This window comes from Tachyglossus aculeatus, chromosome 8 (genome assembly GCF_015852505.1).
Source record: "Tachyglossus aculeatus isolate mTacAcu1 chromosome 8, mTacAcu1.pri, whole genome shotgun sequence".
NCBI classification, from domain to species: domain Eukaryota; kingdom Metazoa; phylum Chordata; class Mammalia; order Monotremata; family Tachyglossidae; genus Tachyglossus; species Tachyglossus aculeatus.
Genome location: NC_052073.1, coordinates 16182387 through 16205600, shown reverse-complemented (window position 1 = coordinate 16205600; position 23214 = coordinate 16182387). Strand labels below are relative to the sequence as shown.

Here is a 23214-nt window from a genome sequence, read left to right as displayed (position 1 = left end):
CCTGGGGAAAGGCCCAACACTTTTTGCTGTTGTACCCCAGGCTATGGAAGGTCTGCCTCTGATATAACATCTCATCACTGCAGGCAAGTCCATTTCCCGTTCCTCATCCTGGCCTTGTCTTCCCACATCCATACATCCACTTTGTGCTGACTTATACTAAGTGGTCTGGTTTTCTGTTTATTTATTTTGCCTTGAATTTTAACCTTAGTGGCAGCCACTTGCTCCACCCTCCAATGCTTCCCACATGCTGGTTCAGAGCCCTGCTTCCAGTTAAGACCAGGGGATGGAAGCAGTGACTGGTTCGATGGGTCAGGATGGGATGGGAGGTGAAGGGTAGGTGACCACCGCCACTCCCTCTCTCCCCACAATCCTGCCCTGAGCTGCTGTTAACTGCGGCGCTATTTGTTAAGCGCCTATTATATGCCAAGCACTGTACTAAGCGTTGGGGCAGATACAAGACAATCAGATCCCACAGGGGCTCACAGTCCCAGAAGGAGGGAGAACAGGTACTGAATCCCCATTCTGCAAACGAGGACGTTGACAAATAAGATAAGTGACTTGCCCAGGGTTACTCTGCAGACAGGTGACGGAGGTGGAATTAGAACCCAGGCCCTTTGAATCCCAGGCCCCATGCTCTTTCCACTAGGCCACGCTGCTTCCCTGTTGGGAAGTTGTTGGTTCTGTTCCCAAGGCCCTGGCCCCTTGGGGAATCAGGGCTGCAGGGCAGAGAATGAGAATAGAGACAGCTCCTGCTTAGGTGAAAATTAAAGGTGAAAGAACCCCAAAACAAACACTATATAGCACAGTTTAGCATAAAGGAAGTGAGCGGTGGGGGGTGGGCGGCAGAAAAGTAGCTAGGGATAGAGGGATGGGGCAGGGCAGCCTCATTCATCTAGTCTGTAAACACATCCAAAAACAGCACAAGAAGAATCACTGAGTTGTGGTATGTCAGCTCAGTTTTAGGAGACTGCATCCCATTATTTTGCTATACTTAAACAAATATTAGACAATAGTTTGATGTCTAATATTAATTTAATAGTAAGTATATAGCATCTAACTATATTTCATATGATTTTTCTAGGTTCAAGAACAGTTCCTAGTTTGTAACACAGGTATGCAGGAAAGCATATCCCACATAAAAAATGTGGGTATCATGGGGTATGACTGTACTTCAAATGTAGATGTGTTATAAAGGAAAAAATCTTACATGCTATGCATAATACTTATTTTTTCCCTAGAGAAAAGTGACAAATTGAAATCCGTCACAAAATGAACTGATTAAATGAGCTGATGGGGCGTATTTATTGGACTAATGAAAGCAAAAGTAGGCAGGTCCTGGAAGAGGCTTGGTGGGTTAAATGACTGGAAGGTTGACTGAGAAGTTTAATTGCCAATTTATGATATATGGGGCCCAGGTCTTTGCCACATTCAGTTGGAGTTCGAAGAAATGATGAACAAGTTTTGGAGGCTATAAATTGTAAAGACTTAACAGTTCATGAATTCAGAAAAGCCAGGAAGAAGGACTATATGTGGGTTTTTTTTTAATGGTATTTGTTAAGCACTTTCTATGAACCAGGTACTGAACTAAGCGCCAGGGCAGATACAGATTAATAATAATAATAATAATGGCATTTATTAAGCGCTTACTATGTGCAAAGCACTGTTCTAAGCGCTGGAGGGGATACAAGGTGATCAGGTTGTCCCATGTGGGGCTCACATTCTTCATCCCCATTTTACAGATGAGGTAACTGAGGCACAGAGAAGTTAAGTGACTTGCCCAAAGTCACACGGCTGACAAGTGGTGGAGCCGGGTTTCAAACCCATGACCTCTGCCTCCAAAGCCCGTGCTCTTTCCACTGAGCCACGCTGCTTCTCCGTAATCAGGTTTGACACAGTCCATGTTCCACATGGGGCTCACAGTCTTAATCCCCATTTTACAGAAGACGTAACTGAGGCCCAGGGAAATTAAGCGACTTGCCCAAGGTCACACATCAGACAAGGGGGAGAACTGGAATTAGAATCTAGGCCCTTCTGAGTTCCAGGCCTGTGCTCTATCCACTGGGCTACACTGCTTCGTATAATCAATGAATATCCAGTCAATCAATCTTATTTACTGGCTGTTTACTGTGTGCGGAGCACTGCAGTAAGCACTTGGGAGAGTTGGTAGACGTGTGACTTCCTGTTTTAAAAGGGTGACTATGGACAGAAAAATAGAACCCAATCTAGGTTAATGGTCCCAGCTGAATTCCAAAACCATGGAGCCTAGAAATACCCTGGCTCTCGGTGGGGACCAAAGGCAACCTTACCTCACTTCCTAAACTGGAGAATTGGGAGGGAGGGAAGGAGAATAAAGCACTATGCCTGCCCAGCAGCATGACAGAACTACCGCCCACCCTTTCAGAAACAGAGAGGGGGAATAACAGTATTTTTTAACTAATGTATAAGCTTTCAAAATAATCAGGAATTGCCATACTTGAACTACACAAGCACACTGATTTCGGGTTGGCTGGGTTTGGTAGCTACAAGGCAGGCTGAGCGGTGTGGACATTACAGAGTATATCGGGTTCCCTGGACCTCCTAAGGCTTAGCGGCACAATCAGGTGCAGGTAATCTACCCACAGCGGAAACAATTTCATTATAATTCCACAATCAAAGTTAAGTTGCTGAAAACCATACTGAATGAGAAGCAACCGAATTGTAAGCTACGGTTGGGTAAGGAGTTAGGGCTACCTACCTATTATTTCTGAATTCGCTTAAATGGTCCCAAATCTGAGGTGTGGTAAACTTTTGGGTGACAACTTGCCTTTCTCTTCACTGTACATATTAATCAACCATGATAAAGCTAAATTAAACTCCAGGGATTTGGGGGCACTCCCCAGGACTCTCGACTGACTGTGCTACTCCCTGGGCTCTAGGAGCACCAGGAGAAGTGTTGGGGAGATTTCAAGGGGTGTCTAAGTCATTGGGGGTAGTTTCCAGGGTTCCCAAAACTTCCCTATATTCCCAAGCGCTTAGTACAGTGCTCTGCACACAGTAAGCGCTCAATAAATACGACTGATTGATTGATTGATTCCCTTACAGAAGCAGCATGGCTCATTGGAAAGCACATGGGTTTTGGAGTCAGAGGTCATGGGTTCGAATCCCGGCTCTGCCAGTTGTCAGCTGTGTGACTTTGGGCAAGTCACTTAACTTCTCTGTGCCTCAGTTACCTCATCTGTAAAATGGGGATTAAGACCGTGAGCCCCCATGGGACAACCTGATCACCCTGTAACCTCCCCAGCGCTTAGAACAATGCTTTGCACATAGTAAGCGTTTAATACATGCCATTATTATTATTATTCCTTCCCACGGGCAGGCCTTCTACACAATACCATCAGCTGGAAACGGACCAGAAGCACAACTTGAGGTGCTTCATGGAGTCACACAACAGCATAACTGGAATTTATGGAATTTTTAAAGTTTTCCCCAATCATCACTTTTTCCATTTTTATCTCTTAAAGGTGACCACTTTAGTTTAAATAACTGAGAAGTTTCTTCTCAGTACATTCGGACACATCATACAATGAAAAATAACACTTTCACAGGAACATAATGAGCATTTTTAACATACAGTTAAGATGAAGCCAAGTATACTTTTTATAATTTATCTTTGGTTGCATGAGGTAATTGTATATTATTTTTAATTAGAGTGGTTTACAATAAGAGTTACAAAATAACAAAGAAGTAGAAGACGACTATGCAGGATTTGCTCCTGAATCACATTTATGGTTAACCTTCCTCATTTCCCTCAAGTTGGGTAAACAAAACAATTGAGATTTTCTTTGGCCCTCACACGTTATGTAAGAGTAACAAGCTAATGCCTTAACTGAATGTTTGGCTGCCAAGTATATTTTTATAGTTTCATACTCTTTTTGGAAACAATGACTTTATCCACGTAGATTTTCATTTCCAAATAAATTTTCCAATAAATGCAATATTCTGAGAGCACTGGTGACATTTCGAAAATTTCAAAGTCAAAACAAAATTGGCCTAAATGTCACTGCAGATTTGAAAAATATTGTTGAAAAGCCCTTGACCTTCAGAAGCCAACTAATTCTAATTTCTAATGAACGAATTCAAATTAAAAAATACATATACTTCCAAAAAGGTTGATAATCCTGTAGTATTTGATTACAAAGTCTTAAAAGATTTACTAGGCTCAAATCTATTATTTTCTGTGCATTAAATACACTTTTTGAAATAGGGTAAATGTCAGGTGTTGGTTCTGGGGTCCAGTACCACCATGAGTTGGGATTTAAGTGATTTAGGGAGTAGAATTACTGTGATAGTGGGCAGTGCTCTGCACATAGTAAGCGCTCAATAAATACGATTGATTGATTGATTAAATCCCAGTCAGCACAGGACTCTGAAACGCCTGTTTGACAAACTGTGCTAAGGAGGGGCAAATGATACAGACAGAAGAGAAGTCACTGCTTCTTAGAGGGGTAGGATCCAGGAAATATGACCTTAGGCAACTGCCTATTTCTATTTCCATCAGTCCTGCTGGGACCTAACAGTATTCCTGTATATTTCTACATAAAAAATGGAAACTTTTGCCAATCTGGGTCACTGTAGCCAAGTACCACAGTTGACTTACAGTTTACTCCACGAAGAACTGTTGGTTCCTAGGTAGTTACTGTGTGGTGAGGATGAGAGTTAGGATGTGAACGGCATACAAGTAGCTCCCGTGCTCCAGCGCTTAGATCAGTGCTTGGCAAATAGTAAGCGCTTAACAAATACCATCATTATTATTATAACTCTTTCCAACAGCCCTGCTTCCCAGAGGAGGGAGGCTATGCACAGAATAACTCTGTGACAGGAGATCATCACCAGCCCCGCTTTCCTGCAAGTGTTGGCTACCACCATATCTCCAGACCTAAATGGGTGGGACTCGAAACAGTACTGCTTTTAGCTAAGAAGCCTTGATGAAGGCAAAAGCAGTGGGAAGCCCATTACCTTAAGGAGTTGCAGTGGAAATGCAAGATAAATCTTTCCCTCCATAAGTCCACCTTCTCTCAGAGTGCCAAATTCCTCTTCTCTCTCTTCCCCAAATCCCTCTCTCTCTGGGCTGATTTCCACCTTTTCCTAAAAATATTTGCTGAAACACTAAACTTTGCCAATTGTCCCTTGGAAGAAAGAAGTCTGGAGACCTTTATATATAATTCCAGATGATTTAAGAGAGTTTGTAAAGCTTTATGTTTTTTTAAAAGGGGTTTTTACTCACTTGGTCAGATGGCGTGTATTCATTTTGCTTGACTATGTCAATCTTGTCTAAAAAGCTGAAACAGAAACGAAGTCATTTAATTTTGTACACAGTTCATATCACTTTGCTTTTCTATATTATAACCATTTAAAAGTTTCTGGAAAAAAAATTGCCAGAGTGAAGTGACGGGGATTTTTTTTGCAGTTATAGTGTACCATCAACTAACGGTATTTACTGAACACCTGCTGGCCAACAGAAATTTCGTCTAACGGCAATTACTCAAGCTTTGTGCCTTAAAAATGCTACAATGAATAGAAAAGACAATTGTTAAAACAAAAAAACTTTCAAGACTATACTTTCAATCCAGAGATAACACCTCCAAAATGAAGTGGGCACCTATACCACCATATTTTGGGGCACAATGGACAGTTGAATTTAGCCTGCTCTGCCCCTTGGAGATGCAAAGGGAAGAGAAGGAGCCAAGATGAGGAGGATTTCATGTTCAGCCCCCCTTGGCAGGACTTAGCATCTGGTCCTGAGAGGTTCCAGTCTCCCTCAATGGGTTGTGGGGCTTGAAGAGAAGCCAACCACCCCCAGCCTTAGCTACCGACCCCAATTCTGGCAGGGAAGGAGAGGTGAGGGAGGAGGGTAGTATATCATGGGACTGTCCATCAAGCAGAGGCAAAGGATGGGATGGCGACAGTATAACAGGGAGGATACATTATTTACTGAACATCTAACTGTACATCAGAAGGTAGGAAGAGTTCAAAGAAAATGCCATCCTCTATCTTCTCCCCCTTCTCTCAATCTCCTCTTCTCTTTTTTTAACTCCCTTTCTTCTTCCTCAATTCCCTCTTTTTTTCCCCTCCTCTTTCTCCCCCTATTTTTCCTTCCTCAGCCCCTCAAAGTTCCATCCTAACTTTGGCCCCATGCTTAAAAACCATTGAGGACCCCAATTCTAACGCCATTTTTAAACAAAATAATTTTAAATGCATAATTTTGCTTTGCCCCAGACCCAAGAGACAAAGAATATTACAAGTCGACATATGCATGCAATATATGCGATATAATTCTTGTTCTGAGACAAGCATTTAAATGATAAATAATAATACGATTTTATACAGTGTTTTCCCTTCTAGATGTTGCTGAATTGTACTTTCCAAGCGCTTAGTGCGGTTTCTGCAAACAGTAAGCACTCAATAAATATGACAATGTAGTGCTTTATTTTTAAAAGTGTTTTCACGTAATCAATTCTCATATCTTTCATAGCATCCCTGTGGGTTATGAAGACACAAGCATTTGCCGTATTCTATGTTGTCCTTAAATAATGCTGTTAACTAGAATACCTTCAACTACCTTGCAAATGATCCTTTTTAGTACATTTTAGAAGGTTATACCTCATGCTATTGAAACACAAGGAGGTTAAATGCTTTGCTCAAGGGACCACTAATTCTCTACTCCATTTCCTACTCTAGAAAGACCATTTAAAAAGTAATTTCATGTTCTATGAATATTATACAGATACTTTGTGATTTAAAAAAATTCAAGCTGGAATGTTTTCACTTTGTGGCATGGGTATAAGATAAAATGCATATTCTACAAAATCTACATAGTAGCCAAGTGCTAAGGCAAATTCTAGCAAGATAAGTTAATGCTCCAGGAAATACACATTTCACAAATTTTGATTTTATACAAAGGACACCTATTTACTGTTAGGGCTGTTTCGGCTATATTATCCCACTTATTGAAAAAATAGATTCTTAGGAGACAGTTATGACAGTTATGTATGTGAATTACAGATGAGTGGCAATGTGTTCATGAACTCAGTACCCCCAGTTCTGACCTTTAGTGAAAAAGGGAAAAATGTTGTTATAGTAATGCAATTTTTCAACGAAAATTTCCTAACGAACCATTTTATATATTGATTTCCATTTTATATAAATTTATTTCGTGGCTCAGTGGAAAGAGCCCGGGCTTTGGAGTCGGAGGTCACGGGTTCAAACCCCTGCTCCGCCTCTTGTCAGCTGTGTGACTTTGGGCAAGTCACTTCACTTCTCTGGGCCTCAGTTACCTCAACTGTAAAAAGGGGATGAAGACTGTGAGCCCCACGTGGGACAATCTGATCGCCTTGTATCCTCCCCCAGCACTTAGAACAGTGCTTTGCACATAGTAAGCGCTTAACAAATACCAAAATTATTATTATTATTACTCTTGCAGATACACACTAATCCAGAGTACCAGGGATAAATATTAGGAGCGATTACTAAGTCAGATATTCAGTAAATTGTGACATTTCAGTAAACTTCGACTGAGGCTATTCCCGTAGCCTATCAAAACATTTTCTTTTCAGGTTGTACAGTCTTTGCTTCTCTCCAGGATTAGACGGATGGGTGTGCTACCTGGGTCCCCAAAAGCTTCTGCAGGCTGACGCTTTCAAAGCTTTGTCTATAGCTCAAAATAATACATAAGTGGTAGGATCAGTGCTTTTTCAGATCTTTGGTCAGTGTAGCGTCAACGATGTCCAAAGCAGGAACTGAGTGGGTGGCTGAAGAGAGACCTATTTTTCTGGTACCCTTTGCTGAACGAGAGAAATTCAACCTCAGGGAGCTTGGCCTTTGTGGAGCCCCTCCCAATTGAGGTCTTTCCCTGAATACCTCGCCGCCCTCTTCTCGCTCTTCAGGTAGAAAGGCAGGACAGATATAATAATTAATAGTAATGACTGTAGTATTTGTTAAGCACTTACTACGTGCCTAGCGCTGTACTAAGCTCTGGGGTAGACACAGTATACAAAGATCGAACACAGTCCCGGTTCCACATGGGGTTCACGGTTTAAGTAGGAGGGAGAACAGCTACTGAATTCTCATTTTGCAGATGAGGAAACTAAGGCACAAGGAGGGTCACACAGTAGGCAAGTGGCAGTCAGGATTAGAACCCAGGTCCTGTGACTCTCAGGCACATGCACTTTACATCAGGCCAGGTAAAGAACGTCTTTGCTGCATCAATATAGTACATAATTAGTCTCTATATGACTTTAAAACTCAGAATACCAGATTCACTCAACTAACATTTACAGTACATTTATGCGAGCAAGTTTTATACTAATAATAAATTCACTTGGTTTTTGGATACTCTGACAACCGTGAAATAAAAAGATTTTAAAACCCAGAACTGAAAGTACAAACCTCTTAGGCTTGTTTATGTAGACTATTTTTAGACCTCTAATTTCCTTGAAAAACACCAGCTACATACTGCAGGAGGAGCCGTTCTGTCCCAGAGAATTATTCCAATAGCAAATGCACATCGAGCAGAACACGTTTGGACAAAGCAATCAGGTTTTTACTTCTGCATGCTGTAGAGGTGGAGCCTCTCGGGTCAGGGCCAAATCATGACAGAGACGAAGAGACACACCGAGGCAGCCACTATTAGAGTCAGATACAAAGATTCGTAGCCGGAGACACAAACCAGGGCCGAAGCATGAGCCAGGGCCCGAGCCAAAGCCAGAGGCTACAGTCCAAGACCAAGTCAGTGCCGGGGCCACAGCACCGAGCCAGAACCGGAGCCACACCTTAAATCCGAGCCAAAGCTGAAGCCGCAGCCTGAAACTGAGATGGAATCACTGCTTGGGACCAAGCCAGAGCCACAGACCAAGACTGAACCAAAACCAGTTCCAGAGGCTGAGCAAACACCTCACAAGACTGAAATGGAGTTTGACTGAAATTCACTAAAACACTGAGCTAATCAGAAGCTGTAGGAGTAGGCAAGAAACTGCAGACATTGAGTAAGGCAGTTGTGGCTCCCAGTTTTCTGGAGTTCTTGTGGTGTCTGCCTGCAAGGAAGCTGGTCAGGAGGGGCAAATACCAGCAGTGAGTGCTTTGGGGAGCTGGTGACTGCCTCACTTACCTGCTGCTGCAAGGCTCCATGCTGCCCACTGCACCCAGAAATTCCTACTTCTGCTGCTTCTAGATAGTCAAAATTAGAGTGTTTGACCATGCTATAGGATGTAAGTGTCTCGTCATCAGTCAGAAGGGGCTTGCCCATCCGCCAAGCTAGCTCTCTTCCTCCCTTCAAGGCCCTACTGAGAGCACACCTCCTCCAGGAGGCCTTCCCAGACTGAGCCCCTTCCTTCCTCTCCCCCTCGTCCCCCACTCCATCCCCCCCATCTTACCTCCTTCCCTTCCCCACAGCACCTGTATATATGTATATATGTTTGTACATATTTATTACTCTATTTATTTATTTATTTTATTTGTACATATCTATTCTATTTATTTTATTTTGTTAGTATGTTTGGTCTTGTTCTCTGTCTCCCCCTTTTAGACTGTGAGCCACTGTTGGGTAGGGACTCTATATGTTGCCAATTTGTACTTCCCAAGCGCTTAGTACAGGCTCTGCACATAGTAAGCACTCAATAAATATGATTGATGATGATGATGAAGGGGCATATTTGTGCTCCCTGTAATAATAATAATCATAATAATGATAATGGCATTTATTAAGCGCTTACTATGTGCAAAGCACTGTTCTAAGCACTGGGGAGGTTACAAAGTGATCAGGTTGTCCCACGGGGGGCTCATAACCGTCCCATCCGCTGTAGGGTGAATGACCAAGTTTGGGGCTAAGAAATGTCCTCCATCCTCTCTGAGAAATGAGGAAATTCCAGCATTCTTACTGTTAATAGTAAATATGCAATCACTTCATAGTTGCCAAAAACTCAACGGTTGTTGAAACATTATTTTGAGAAAAGCAAGAAATAACAGGTGTTAAAATTCAGAGCTTTTCTGTCCAAGTCTTAGTCTTGTTACAGAACAACCAAAGTCTAAAATCATACACATAAATAGGCGTTTGTTAAGTATGTCAAGATAAAGTGATTAGAGGGGTGAAAAACAAGCCAAAAATAGAGAGGAAAAGTTGATCCACCAGTCCTCTAGCTTGCTGGAAGAACCGATCTGTAGAGGTGGAGAGAAAAGAGCTTAAAGATAGCTTGAGTTAAAGGAGCACCCTTAGGGGGCTTGTGGAGATTAGATCTGCAAACTCAAACTGTGATATGGCTGTGATGTGACTTTTGGGAAGCAGCATGGTCTAGTGGAAACAGCATGGGCCTGGGTCAAGTCAGAGGACCCGGATTCTAATCCCAGCTCCACCACTTACCTACTGTGTGATTTTGGGTAAGTCACACCTCCTCTGTGTCTCAGTTTCCTCATCAGTAAATTGGGGATTCAAATCCTGTTCTCCTTCCCACTTAGACTGTGAACCCCCTGTGAGACATGGACTGTGTCCAACCTTATTACCCCAGTGCTTAGTACAGTGCTGGGCACATAATAAGTGCTTAGCAAATACCATTATTATTATTTGTGCTCATTCTTCTTCCTTCCCTGACTGCCATCTTCATCTGCTCACTCTTTTACAGCTCCCTCCCCAATGTTTTTAAACATGCCCACAACTCCCCACATCATTCTGACACCACTCAGCTACCTTCCCATCTCTCCTACTATTCCTGTCCAAGTGACTCAAATGGGTTGTTACTCCTGTTACTCCACTTCCTCTCCTTCAACTCCTCATCAACCTTCTATGATTCAATTTTCGCCACATTCACGAAACTGCTCTCTTCAAGGATACAAATGACCTCCCCTTCATGGATGAGACCTCCGTTCTAATCCTCCTTGGCCCCTCAACTACTTTAGACACTCTGAGATTCCCCTTTCTCCCGAAAACACTAACTAAACTTAGTTTCTCTGATATAGTCCTCTCCTGTCTCTCCTCTTTCTGTGACTGTTCCGTCTCACGTCTCTCTCCTTTCACTGCCTTTCAGTCTCTAACTGTGGCTGTCCCTCAAGATTCAGTTATGGGTCCCCTTCAATTCTCAATCTACATTCACTCCCGTGAGGAGCTCATCTGTTCTTAAAGTTACAACTACCACCTTTGAGCAGATGATTCCCAAAACAACCTAACCAGTCCCAATCTCCTCTGCAACTCCGCACATCCTCCTGCCTCCAGGACATCTCCATATGGATGTCCTGTCAGCAAAGCAACTCAACCTAAACCTAAACCTAACTTTCTCATCCCAGGTGTCAACACGGCCATCCTTCCTGCCTCACACCCACAGTCAGGACATTTTTCTTGATTCCTCTCTTTCTTTTTCAACCCTATATTTAGTCTGTCACCAAATCCTGTTGGTGGTTTTTTCACAGTATCTCCAAAGTCTGCATCTCTCTCCCAACTGACACCACCATACTGGTTTCAACACTTGTGAGAGATACAACTACTCCATCAGCTTCTTCACAGACCTCTCTGACTCTAGTCACTCCCCACTACTTACTGCTCAAAACATTTTTCTAAAACATTGTACTGCATAAAACCTCAGAAATACGCAATGATTGCTCATTCTTCCCTGCATCAAGCAGTAACTTCTGACCACTGGCTTTAAGGCACCAATTAAGCAATTTCTCCCTTACTTATGTTTGCTCTCCTCCACTATACCCCAGTTTACATGCTTTACTCAAGTCAATCTACTCAATGAGCCTTGTTCTTGTCTGTCTGGCCACTGACCTCCTGATCACAACCTTCTTTCAGCTTGAAACTTCCTTCCCCTTCACATCTCGCAGAGGACTGCTTTTCCACCTTCAAGGCCCTTCTGAAATCGCATCTCCTCCAGGAAGCTTTCCCTGATTCATCTTTCATCTTCCCACACTATTTCCATCTCTATTATTGCTTAAACACATCTGCATCCATAAGCACTCAACCCCAACTCCTATCCCCCCCATCCTCGCCCCCCTGTCCCCTGGGACTTCTGTACATATGTCTGTACTCTACTGCTTCCTCCCAACTGTAATTCATTTTAATGTTTGTTTCCCCTGTCAGATTGTAAGCCCCTTGAAAGTACGGATCATGTCTACTAAATGTATTGAACTCTCCCAAGCGCTAGTCATAATGAACTGCGCAAAATAAGTGGTCAGTCAATTAAACAATGGCATTTATTAAGTGCTTACTGTATGCAGAACACTATACTAAGCGCTTGGGAGAAGAGAATACAGAATTGGCAGACACAAGGAGTTTACAATCTAGCTCAGTACACGCTATTGATTGATGAATAATTTTTCTACTTTCTACATACCTTAGCATTCTTTTGTACTTATCCGTTGTTCATTTACACTATTTGCTATTAATTTAACCACCAATGTGTATTACCGTACAATGCTCCTGTCTACAACACCCTGAATTGTTCCCTTTATTTACCCCTCCCCCCGGCTCAGCCCCACAACACTTACGTACAAATCTGTAATTTACTTATTTATATTAATATCTGTCTACCCCTCCACCCCCCAGACTGTAAGCTTGTTGTGGGCAGGGAATGTGCCTGTTTGTTGTTATATTGTATTCTCCCAAGGGCTTAGTACAGTGGTCTGCACACAGTAAGCGCTCGATAAATACGTTTGACTGACCTTTCATTCTTAACAACTACATACTTTATGGTTCTAGGACAGTGCTCTGCAGGCAATGAGTAAGTACTCCATGCATGCAAAGTGTTGTTAAAATCACATCTCCTCCAAGTGGTCTTCCCTGATTAAGTCCTCAATTCCCCTATTCCCTCTCCCTTCTATGTCACCCTTGCATCTTGGATTTGTACCATTTATTCACCCCACCCTCAGTCCCACTGCACCTACGTACACAGTTGGAATTTATTTTAACGTCTGCCTTCCCCTTTAGACTATAAGCTCCTTTTGGGAAGGAAATGTGTCTACTCTCCCAAGTGCTTAGTAACACTGCCCTGCACACAGAAAGCACTCAGTAAATACCACTCATTGATTGACTGTTGACAAAATAATGTTAATAGTTGCCAACCACGGGTTACATGAACGGTCCTGAAAAGTAGTGAGAAAACTGCAGAGCTCCAAACAATTGATGTCACGTCTTTGTTTTACACTTAGTACAGTGCACTACATTAAGCAGGTGCACAATAAAAACTACTACTTGAGTAATGACAAAATAATTCCCACTTTTAATATTTTCTTTCTCATGGATGGGGTAAAATTTTAAAATGAAGTAAGGATTATGAGAGGAAAATTTGAGTACTGTACTAACACAATGTATTTCCCCTAAACTCAGAACAACAGAATTGGCAGACATGTTCCCTGCCAATAATGGGCTTATAGAGTAGAGGATCAATAGTATTTATGGGGCACTTTGTACAGAGTCCTATAGTAAGCCCTAGGGAGAGCACAACATGATCCCTGTCACCAAGTAGCTTACTATATCCCAACATTTTCTTTAAAATAAGAATTGTAAAAAATGAAAGGGAAAATTGTTATATACTCAAGTGCTAAACATTCTGTTGATGAAATAATCTTTAATGTTTCAAATATTTAATAAAATTTAAATGGAGTACGGGCCAAAAACTGTTTTTCTTAAAAAAAAAAAATGAGATACTCTGTTGCATAATAATTACAAGACAAAAACCCACAATTCCTAAAATTTCAAAGTGAAAAAAGTGCTTAGCCTAGCCATGAAACTGAAATTTATAATGGAAAAGTCAATAAAGGTGTAATTTTAAATGAGAATTATTTTAAAAAGGAAAATGACCTCCTTAAAACATATTTAAGATGCTAGAAAAATTAAAAATATACCATTTAAAATACAAGTAACTATATCTGTCCACAACTGACATTAAAAGATGCAGTCAGTTTGAATTAAAGAATAGCCTCAGAACATTCTCACCACGTGGAGGCAGAGGGGCACCACTAGGCAAATTTGAATCAAATAATGTGAAAGCTAAAAAAGTATGACTCCGTATATTTGGAATCAACTTGCGGTAATCAAGGTTACAATTCCTTATATGGAATGGAGAACTTCAAGCACAAACAAAAACGGAGAATATTAAAACCACAAGCTAGGAAGACGTACAGCTATCATTAATAAAAAGTTTTGTTTAAAAATTTCTCTAAGAATCTTTCTTTCCTAAATAAAGGATATTCTGTTAGCACAGGGGGCTACTTCGACTATATTATTAGGGAGACGAATTTGAAGCACTAGACAATCCTAGCAAATTTAAACATCACAGAATGTGAAATATGCTGGGACCACAGACTATATAGCGCCAGAAAGAACAATTACGAAAAAACAAGAATAAATCACATCTATTTAAAGAAATACTTTAAGTCTTTTTTCTTCACTCTACTAGTCTAAAGTTAGTCTAGCTTAAAGAATACACTCACTTTCCCAATCAGTTTTACATTACAGCACAGGGACAGAAATAGCTCCCAGCCGCCTTGGCCTCTAGCATGGTTGTCATGACAATGGAACCACAGTTCTATAAATAGATCAACAACACCAAATCTTGAGAGAGAGAGAGAGAGAGAAATGGAGGGGGGGAGAGAGAGGAAGGAGAGGGAGAGACAAACAGAGAGAGAGAGAGAGAGAGAGAGAAAGGGTGGGGGAGAGACAGACATTTGGACCAGGGCCAGTCAAACCCCAGCTTGCAAGTAAAAATAGACACAGGCAGTTTTGAAACTGAAAGGTACAATGCAGCTCTCAACCCTTAAGCAGAGCTAACCAGAATTAAAAGAGACAGAAGTTGCCTCTCTTGAAATGCAGGATTACATTTTGGCAAATATTTGTAAAACACGTCTAAAGGTCGCTTTAATAAAGTACAGCAGTTGAGATTTTGCTGTTCTCCACCTCGGTTCTTTTCACAGAATATTCAAACATTCCTCTCCGAGTCAATACATAAAAACGGCTGATGAAGTTGTGTTGTAACAGTTCTGCTTTTCTTCATTTTTAAATTTTGGAGGAATATAAGCTTCGTGTTAAAAGAGTAAAACGACAGATCAAGAATGATTCAGGCAGACATATGATGTTTGCTAATCCATTTTAATCACATTTACTTCATCTCAGAAGCATCAACTATGCTTGCTAGATTATTCCGAACACCATAAAAGTTCTATGATATGGCCAAATGTATAACAGATAATTCCAAACACTATAAAAGTTCTAGGATAAGGATAACTAAATAACAAAAAATATCTGGGTGACTGAAAAATTAATCTTCCTTATGACAAGTCAAATCTAAACTTGCCTCTAGAGTTGACAATTCTATTAAAATTCATAGCACTACTTGATTCCACTTCCTCTGTTACTATTTAATAAGAATTTTCTTTCACTTCAATGTCTGGAAGACTATTCTACTTTAACATAATGCTTTTCCTCAATCCATTGAATCATCCTCCAAAACTATCAGTGTAGGTAGGACTATTAAACAACAGTATAGTATCTGTCAATAATACTGAACAAACATTTCATTTCATAAAAATGTATGTTTATTTGTGCATTTTATTGCTAATGAATATGGTACCTGGAAATGTTCAATTCACAATAATCAGCCTTTTGGAGGCAAGGTCAACTTGACAATTATTAAACTTTAATTTTTTTCAGATTATATAACGCCTTTGAACAATCATATGATCTAGAATTTGACTCTTCCTTAGAAGAGTGAAAAATATAATTTGATGACGTTGAAGTGAGTGCGTGACATACCAGAAAAGTTAGAAATAAGTAGTTATATTGAAGTAAAATCACTGTTAAGGCAATAGCTATTTTAAAGCCGAAGAAGAAAAATAGATGTAAAGGAACCAAAGACACCATTTTACAAAGCCATGAAAGAAATTATATTGTTCTATATTGCACAAGTGCCACTGGTGCATTAATACACAGATTCGATCTGCACTGCAACATCGATCCCTAAGATTCCTTGAGGTTTCATTGATATCTCATTCCTTTCTCCCCCTCTACTCTGTAAGCTTCTTGTGGGCAGGGATCATGTTTACCTACTGTATTGCACTGTACTTCCCCAAGTGTTCTGCACACAGTGTTTACTAAATGCCACTGATGGATTGATTACAATTGCAGTTTCCCTTCAGCCAGACAAATGGCATGCTTAGCTGTTCAAAAGTAAGGAAAATAAAAGTTCCTTATAGTACACATATTACCTGAAATCATAATTCTAATTTTCAACTAAGGCACTGGACCAAATGCCTCCTTGTTTCACGACATAAAATAAGTGAGGCTGATTGTCCTTCTTTTTGTACATGGGAAATCCCTTTCGGATGTCTTGGGAAAAGGTAAGAAGATTAAAATGCCTCAGGGAACTCTGTGCCTTGTTTCTTTTTTCTTAAGAATGATAATAATAATTATTATTCTAATACTGACAATGGTCTGTGCTAAGTGCTTACTATGTGCCAAGTACTGAAGATACAGGATAGTCAAATTGGAAACAGTCACTTCCCCACATGGGGCTCACAGCTATTGAATTCCTACTTTACAGATGAAGAAACTGAGGCACAGAGAAGTGACTTGCCAAAAAGTCAAATGACAAGTAAGTGATGGAGCTGGAATTAGAACCTAGGTCCTGTGACTCCCCAGGCCACATCTGGCATACCCTTTCCCCCAGGCCACTTCTTTCAGAGATGCAGCAGTTAACAGTATCCAGTATGGCAATTCTTAGTGGGCCTTGTCCATATAAAGGATCCTGGGTAATCAATTACTGGGGAAGAAGTTACAAATGACACTGTTTTATATTTGTGAATAGAAGTTCTGGTGCACCTGATCTTTTGGTCTACCATGTCTTCATGCAGCCTCGAATCTGACTGTGGGACCTGGGTGGGCACCATTAAAGTCAGCAAATTCCTCTTGCTGATGTTTTCATAAGTTAGAAACTTGATTACTGCTTGCTTGATTCTGAGAGTAGGTAAGAATGCTTTCATTTATCTGGCGTGGATAAGGGCTCCAATGAATATCAGGGTTCGATTGAGTAACAGGATTTCATAATGAGAATTAAGACTCCTCTGAGCTGCTGATTAATCAGCTCTTTATGAGGCAATCATCCAGACATGAGATGATATGCAGTTCCTTCCAACATAATCATGCTACCACAGCAACAGAGTACTTTGTAAATTATCTGAAAGGCTAAAGTTAACCTGAGGGCTAGCACTCTGAACTATATATGCCCTGAGGTCATCATGGAACCAACCCAATCATCTTCAATCGACTGACCATCAACAAAAGTAAAATTCTTCCATCTGGAGAGTACATAACCAGTCTACTGGCCAAATGAGTTGGAAGATCCTTTGAAATGATACTATTTGAACTCTGTCCAATCCTGTTGCCTGTCACAATATGAAGCCATTTCTATAAAAACTGTTAAGGACGGTGCCCTATTTGCTGATTTGGTAATATTCTGACAGCTGCCAATTCTGGATGGATAAATGCCGTTTGTGAGGGCAATGATCTCTGCAGCTCCCTCTTCATTACAGTAGGAAAACTAACAAATAATTTAGCAGTACTGATATTATTTAGTTCTAAAGTACTCCAACTAGCCCTCCAAATCTTGCACCTGTACTAAACTTTTGACTTCAATCCAGAATGTGAAAGGCGAACAATTCCAGGATTTCCATTTGTTTTCCATTGCTATAATTAGTGCTTCCAGCTTTCAGTTTAAACTTCGGAGAAAATCTAATACATTGGGGAACAAGGAGTCATGTGAACTTAAGATGGAGAATTGTTTTTGGCTTACTGCTATCTTTACTCCTGTATATTAAATTATACATGGAGAGGGGCTCTCCCAAATTTAACACTACTTACACTTACGTTATTAAAGTTCTCTTTTCTAACCAAATGAACAGCCTATCCTATTACAAGGTTCTGACGGACTTGTACTTATTCTTCAGTCAATGCCCTTGTCCTTCTACCCGGGTATTAATGCCAGATGTATGTCTGAAATGCTCCTGAGTCTGAAGCAGTACTGTATCTATTGTCCTTCCTTAGCTACCCTATGGATCTCATTCTATGGATCCTAACTTTTTCCCAGTATCCTGTATGCTTCCCCTATATTCATATTTATAAAGAAATACAAACATATATATGTATATATAAAAATATTCCAAACCCATATCTGGGCATCATCCCTGCAGATTCTACAACTGAGCCTTCGAACAAGCACAGGTAAATGGACTTTGTAATGGAGGAGGTCCAAATGGGGTGTGCTGTACTTCTTCCTTCCAGGAAAATATGACCACATTTTCAAAATTAATGCTTAAATCTCCAAAGAACTCTGAACTTTGCTTAAATGACTCTATTTGCAGCATACTTGGTGGAAAGAATTAAGTAAATGTTGCCTCCTCTTTTGCTGTAATATGGATTTTAAATGAAAAACCTGATTTATGAGCATGTTCGGTTTTGTCTACCTGAGCATTTTTTATCTTTGTTTTCTTCTGCGTAAAATCATGCCTAATTGATGTTTACTACTGCCCTTAAGTGCAAGTTCTTCATCCCAAAGTCAGTTGTAAAAGTAAATAACTGCATCAGAATATATTTTCACTAAAGCATTTTGTTCTTTTGGAAAAATGAAATAAGACTAATAGCTGATTTCTCACACATAAATGAGCTCAAGGATCTCTCCGGACAAAGTAGCATTTCAGAGGCTATCAAAGTACTAAATATAAAATATGAGTGAAATGAAACAAAACTTTCAATACCTGTATAAATATGTTTTAAGCTTCTATTTCAAACTTAAGCAGAAACTCATTGCCAGATTGGGGATAATTTAAGAACTTTAAATTAATATAATAGCTGTTAATGACTACCCTTTTTCAAATGATAAAAACTTCCCTTTTGTTGTTACCAAATCTTTAAATCTGGAAAAATAAAATGAAGTTAAGAACAGATAGCCGGGTGGCTAATTCTTTAATTCTGCTAATTCAATTCTTTAATTCTATTAATTCTTTTGGGGGATGAGGGTAACTAACATCTAAATGGAGTGAACCATTTGATTTCATAAAACAGCAATGAGGCACCATCTCCAGTTTTCTTCCATGCACAATATCACTCAAACTAGCATTATTTTGGGTTAGTTTCATTAAACAATAGTTATTGTGTACCTCAAAAATTGCCTTTCATTTTAATGATCGTATCTATAGGTATGTTGCTGTAACAATCCACAGCATAAGGAAATGCCGAAATTGTAAAAGAATACATTTACAACTGTGACATCAATCACTAGTGAAAGCAGAGGCAGAAGGGGTAGAGGAAATGGAAGATAATGACATAAGTATGAGTAGGGTGGCCACTGAAGGCCTTCATAAATACTTGACAAGGAAAACGTACAGAACGTCTCAAGAACTATGCCAAGCACACTGCAAAAACGACGACATCATATGTGCCACTTTGCGGAACTCTACCGGGGGCCACCTGAACCCCGGAGGACCTCAAATACTTTAACTTATTTCAGTGCCTTTGTGTCCCTTTCCCAGATTCTCTTGAACAAGAAAGAGTGCCTCGGAAGGATACATGCTGAAAACAAAAAGAAAAGGCGTTTGGTGCCAGATCTGTATCAGAGAGGGCACAGATGAACTATAAACCAGAATATCCAGTATAAAACTTGGTATCTGGCCACAGTAAAGACAGATGAGGGAGCCAAGCATGCTGATTTGGTGGGCAAGTAAAATGATTAATCTACACTATGAAAATAACAGAATAAAGTATTTGTAAAGTTATCTATAATATAGTAACATGTAAGGGAAGATTTCATTGCACTTCAGAATAAAGTCTTTGAAAAAAATGTTTTTATCTTTACGAATATAAGATGTGGCAAAGCTGCTCTAAAACCTATGAATTCTGATTATTGTTTTATATTTTAACCACAAATCATGCTTTCACCATAAGAGTATCTTTCTAACAGCCAGAAGAAATCTCCACCTACTGTTAATAAAAGACCCCCAGAGAGAAGGATCTTACTTTGAATCATAACATTCTTTTACTTGACTATTGCATCTGCCTTGACTTCTGCATCTGAATCCTCACTGACCTCCTTGCCTCCTGTCTCTCCCTACTCCAATCCGTATTTCACTCTGCTGCTCCTATCATTAATAAAAAAAACTGCCTCCCCATTTCTCAATGATCTCCAATAGCTGCCCATCCATCTCCACATCAAACAGAACCTCCTCACCTTTCTCACATCCTCCCCCTAGCCTGGAACTCAATCTCCCCTCCATATACACCACTTTATTCACCCTCAAAGCATCAAAAATGTCACATCTTCTCCAACAGCCCTTCGCTGATAAAACACTCTTTTGCCCAGCTCACTCTCCCTTCTATGTTGTCTATGCACTTGGATCCATGTCCTTTGGAAATTAGATATTTGCCCACTCCCATCCCACAGCACTTATGTACATATGACTAAGTCAGTCAGTCTTTGTACAATCCTTAGGACAGAATCATGTGCAAAAAAGGTTTGAAAGATTCTCTTAATAGTGGTAATTTCATTACCATTATTAAATGGTAATTAATAAATAATGGTAAAGATTAATTAATAATGGTAAAGAGAAGCAGCGTGGCTCAGTGGAAAGAGCACCGACTTGGGAGTCAGAGGTCATGGGTTCTAATCCCAGCTCCCCCACATGTCTGCTGTGTGACCTTGGGCAAGTCACTTAACTTCTCTGAGCCTCAGTTACCTCATCTGTAAAATGGGGATTAAGACTGTAAGACCCACGTGGGACAATGTGATCACCTTGTATCCCCCACCAGCGCTTAGAACAGTGCTTTGTAGACTGTGAGCCCACTGTTGGGTAGGGACTGTCTCTATATGTTGCCAGCTTGTACTTCCCAAGCGCTTAGTACAGTGCTCTGCACACAGTAAGCGCTCAATAAATACGATTGATTGATTGATTGTACATAGTAAGCGCTTAACAAATGCCATCATTATTATTCAATGACAGTGTTACAATGTCCATTTAAGCAAAATTGTGTCTCTTTCAAAAAACAGAGCAAGTTAGTTTGAACTCTTATGGCTAAATTTAACATTAGCTAACTCAAGTCTTCCGTTCAGCTGGAGAAAAACTTATCACTTACCCCAATCATGAATTTGGATGCAAGTCAGTTTTTGTTGAGAGTGAAAGTTTTGTGGTTATAAAGTCCTGTTTTTTTTCATGGTTTTCCTTCTCCCTATCCCTAAGACCACTTCCACAGACAACTAAAAATGCTCCAAAGTTTTCAACCGATGTATTCGGATTGTGGGTAGCTGATGAAGAACAGAGTGGTAGTATAATTAGCAAACTACTTCTGGAGACTGCTTAAGATGAAATCATTTTTGGGATCCAGAATAATTATTCCCCAGTGGATCAGAGTTTAAAACAAAATTCTCTAGGAAATGGTGACGTGAAGAATTTTACCATTAATGCACTCCCTAAAAAAAAAATAAATGTGACATACAATTCAGAGTCCATAAATTTAAAGTCCATGTTACATTCGGAGACAAACAAGTGCTATTAATCATTTTGAAATTTTTAATATAGCAAATGATAGAATTAGATCTTTTGTCAAATATAATTAGCATATACTTAATATTTAAATTTGTGCTGCCTACCCTTTTAATTTTACCATATGTACTTAATGTTATAACAAAATTTTATTTTCAATTTAAATAAGACCACTCCATCCAACTAGAATTGCGCTCTAGGATAGATTTTTTTCCCCTCAAAAATACCTGTACTATGAGTAAAGACTTAAAATCATACTCCTGATGGAATGTAACATTATTCTGGTCAATTTACTGTAAACTAAAGGCAGAAACAATCCAAAATGTCTATGTTTGGGGTATGAATTTTTGAGGGGAAAAAAAACCCTCCCAGAGGTCAAGGGATCTTTTTTTTTTTTTTTTTTTACAAATTTGTGCAAAAATCTGATTCAAATTTTGCTTTTAGTTTTAAAATTCACATATAGGATCTGCCCAACAGGTGTTTATTTCTTTAGTAATATTTCTCCTCAATGGAATTTACAAATGTTTGAACGCACCTCTCAGCTATCTGTTGATATGCCTTGCACTGTTATTGGGCTTTGCATCAACCTCAAATTAACTGATACAGTCAGTGCTCAGGAGTGGGGCAAGAGAAGTTATTACACTTCCATAAAGGATAAGGAAAAACTAAGTATTTCAGTTACACAAGAAACACTAATATTTTTGGATTGGGGAATGGGAAATTCCTCCGGAGGGAAAAAAGATATCAATCAATCAATGGCAGTTATTGAGAGTTACTAGGTGCAGAGCATTGTACTAGTGTTAGGGAGAGTACAATACAACAGAATTAGTGGATACATTCCCTGACCATAATCAGTTTACAGTCTAGAGGGGGAGATGCATTTAAAAATAAGTATATCTTTTATTATTATTAAGGAAATTGTTAAGCGCTTACTATGTGCCAAGCAATGCTCTAAGAGCTGGGGTAGATACAAGGTAATCAGGTTGGAAACAGTTCCTGTCCCACATGGGGTTCATAGTCTCAATCCTCATTTTCCAGATAAGGTAACTGAGGCCCAGAGAAGTGAATCCCAGTGCAAACTAGCAGTTGAGTCTTAACTACAGTGATAATGTTGCAATTCAAATCAATTTTGCATGAAAGTGTTAAGAAATACTTGAACAAAATAAAAGAATTACTTCTTTAGAAATTAAATTTCAAAAATGACTTGTGGATAGAAACTGATGTAATCAAGTAAAATCTCAAATATTCCTATCCTAGATATGGTGCACATGTCTTACAGGTTCCTGTTAACCTTGAGGGGTTCGGAAAATTCCACAATTATTATAATGGCTTCATTCAAAATAATAATAGTGATGCTGATAATAATAATAATGGTATTTGTTAAGTGCTTACTATGTGCCAAGCACTGTTCTAAGCGCTAAACTATCATGTTCAAGAAAAATGGTTAGTTACACAGTTCTGATAGGTGAATATTTGAATAATGCCCTACAGACAGTATTCATTCAATCGTATTTATTGAGCGCTTACTGTGTGCAGAGTACTGGACTAAGCGCTTGGGAAGTACAAGTTGGCAACATCTAAAGACGGTCCCTACCCAACAGTGGGCTCACAGTCTAGAAGTGGGCTCACAGTATGAAAAACAAAATACAGTATTACCTTCAATTGTCAAAT

At 39.8% G+C, this 23214-nt stretch overlaps 1 protein-coding gene across 2 annotated transcripts in view; it reads right to left on the bottom strand.

The window, feature by feature from the left end:
* The window catches only part of GNAS (GNAS complex locus), a 133688-nt gene that overhangs the window by 21836 nt on the left and 88638 nt on the right, over window positions 1-23214 (bottom strand). The window contains exons 1-2 of one of the 2 annotated variants that reach the window (XM_038750373.1): window positions 14452-14514; window positions 5264-5318 (exon numbers count right to left, since the gene is read on the bottom strand). Coding sequence is in view for 1 of the 2 variants with exons in the window: in XM_038750374.1 (XP_038606302.1) it covers window positions 5264-5318 (55 nt within the window). In the remaining variant the exon portion in view is untranslated. Of the gene's footprint in view, window positions 1-5263; window positions 5319-14451; window positions 14515-23214 lie in introns of those variants that run through there. The other variant, XM_038750374.1, reaches the window with a different exon arrangement.